This window comes from Amphimedon queenslandica, unplaced genomic scaffold, assembly GCF_000090795.2.
Source record: "Amphimedon queenslandica unplaced genomic scaffold, v1.1 AMPQUscaffold_11078, whole genome shotgun sequence".
NCBI classification, from domain to species: Eukaryota; Metazoa; Porifera; class Demospongiae; order Haplosclerida; family Niphatidae; genus Amphimedon; species Amphimedon queenslandica.
In genome coordinates, this window is record NW_003548677.1 from 6,601 (window position 1) to 8,340 (window position 1,740).

At 35.1% G+C, this 1,740-nt stretch overlaps 1 protein-coding gene across 1 annotated transcript; it reads right to left on the reverse strand.

Annotated features, from left to right (window-relative positions):
- Positions 1 to 575: 575 nt before the first annotated feature.
- Positions 576 to 1,509, reverse strand: LOC105315292 (putative ankyrin repeat protein RF_0381; the record flags this gene model as incomplete). The annotated part of the gene is made up of 1 exon (XM_011409886.1): positions 576 to 1,509. A coding segment is annotated over exon 1 (934 nt), but the record flags the coding sequence as incomplete, so codon positions are not given.
- Between the last annotated feature and the right edge of the window lie 231 nt (positions 1,510 to 1,740).

Here is a 1,740-nt window from a genome sequence, read left to right on the forward strand (position 1 = left end):
GTAATATAAACTTTGGTTTACCTGTGTAAACTGTGAAGCAGCTGCAGCACTGGACTATGTAAACTCTCTTTAAACCACAAAGGGTCTCATTTTAGCAGGCTTAGTCTTCATAATTTTTACTTTCCCAAAAGTTTTGCACAAGCTTAGTTGACCACACCCCCTAATTACCCCTCCCATCTCACAATTGCCCCCCCAAAAATTAAATCCTAGATCCGCCCCTGGATCTAACTGATAGGTAGTTGTTAATTCTTTAACAAGAGATAAGTTAAGAGACACTGAGGCATAATGTAAAGCAGTGAGGCCATTCTCATCAACTGCAGTAGGAGACAAACCTTGTTCAGTAATAAGATATTGAAGTAAATCTAAATTACCACTCCATGCAGCATAATGTACAGACATGCGTCCTTTATTATCTGTTTTATTAATATCACAATTCTGTACCTCAATGAGATATTGAGTGATATCAATATGACCATGACGACAAGAATAATGAAGACATGTAATACCATTATTAACAATAACATTAGGATCACTGTTATGATTATTAATAAGATATTTAACACAGTTGATACTACCTGACTGGCAGGAGTTGGCTAATGGTACTTCACCAATATAATGAGTATTGTTAGCATTGAGATACATTAATGCACTAGTAGAACCTGATAAGGCAGCATTATGTACTTGAGACCTACCTAATGCATCATTAATATTATGTTCTTCTAATTTCTTTATGAGTAATGTATTGCCACTTTTTGATGCTAAATGAAGCAATGACTGACCATCATTTGTAGTGGCATTGACATCAAAGTTAGGGCAAGTGCTAGCTTTTCTGAGAAGTGAAGAAAACATTTTAACTCTTTCATTTTGTTTGATAAAATCAATGTTTTGTTTGATCGTAGTATTGTTAATAATCTCAATAACTGGTGCATCACGTTGTGCAAAAAACTTACTATAAACAAGACCAGCTGGAAATTGCATACCTGCATAAGCAGCATAATGTATACATGAGTATTCATTATCATTATCATTAACTAGCAATGCTTCATTACCTTGAATGCTAATAATATACTCAACAACTTGTGAAGAAGCAAACCATGACGCAAACTGAAGTGGAGTCCGGCCATATCTATCCTTTACATCAATTGGTAATTGATATCGATTTAAAAGATACTTGAAAAGCTCAACATTATTACTCATAGAAGAGTAATGCAATATGCTAAGTCCATAAAAATCAGAAGAATTTGATATAAAGAGACCTTTAGCTTCAAGCTTATGGACTAATGCTAACTCTCCACTTATACAAGCTAACATTGATATTGAAGCAGCATGACAATTAATCTGAGAAATGTTACAATTTCTCTCAATAAAGAATTTCACTAGGTCAGAATGGCCTCCCATTGCTGAGTACAGTAATGCAGTGTTATTGCTATTGTCTGGTTGATCAGGAGGAACGTGACACGTGTCTACTAGATATTCTACTATAGATAAGTGGCCTTTATAAGATGCCATATGTATACTAGATACACTATTATCATCACCTTCATTAGGATCAATACCATACTGATGGATGAGTAGTTGAAGGATCTCAATGTGTCCACCATATGATGCAGAGTGTACTGGAGTCCAACCATAAAGACCACGATGATACGTATTGTAGCCAAACTCATTAAGAAGCCATTGTACTTCATCTTTTAATCCTCTCCAAGCTGCTTCATGTAATGGTGTACTAGTATTCTCATA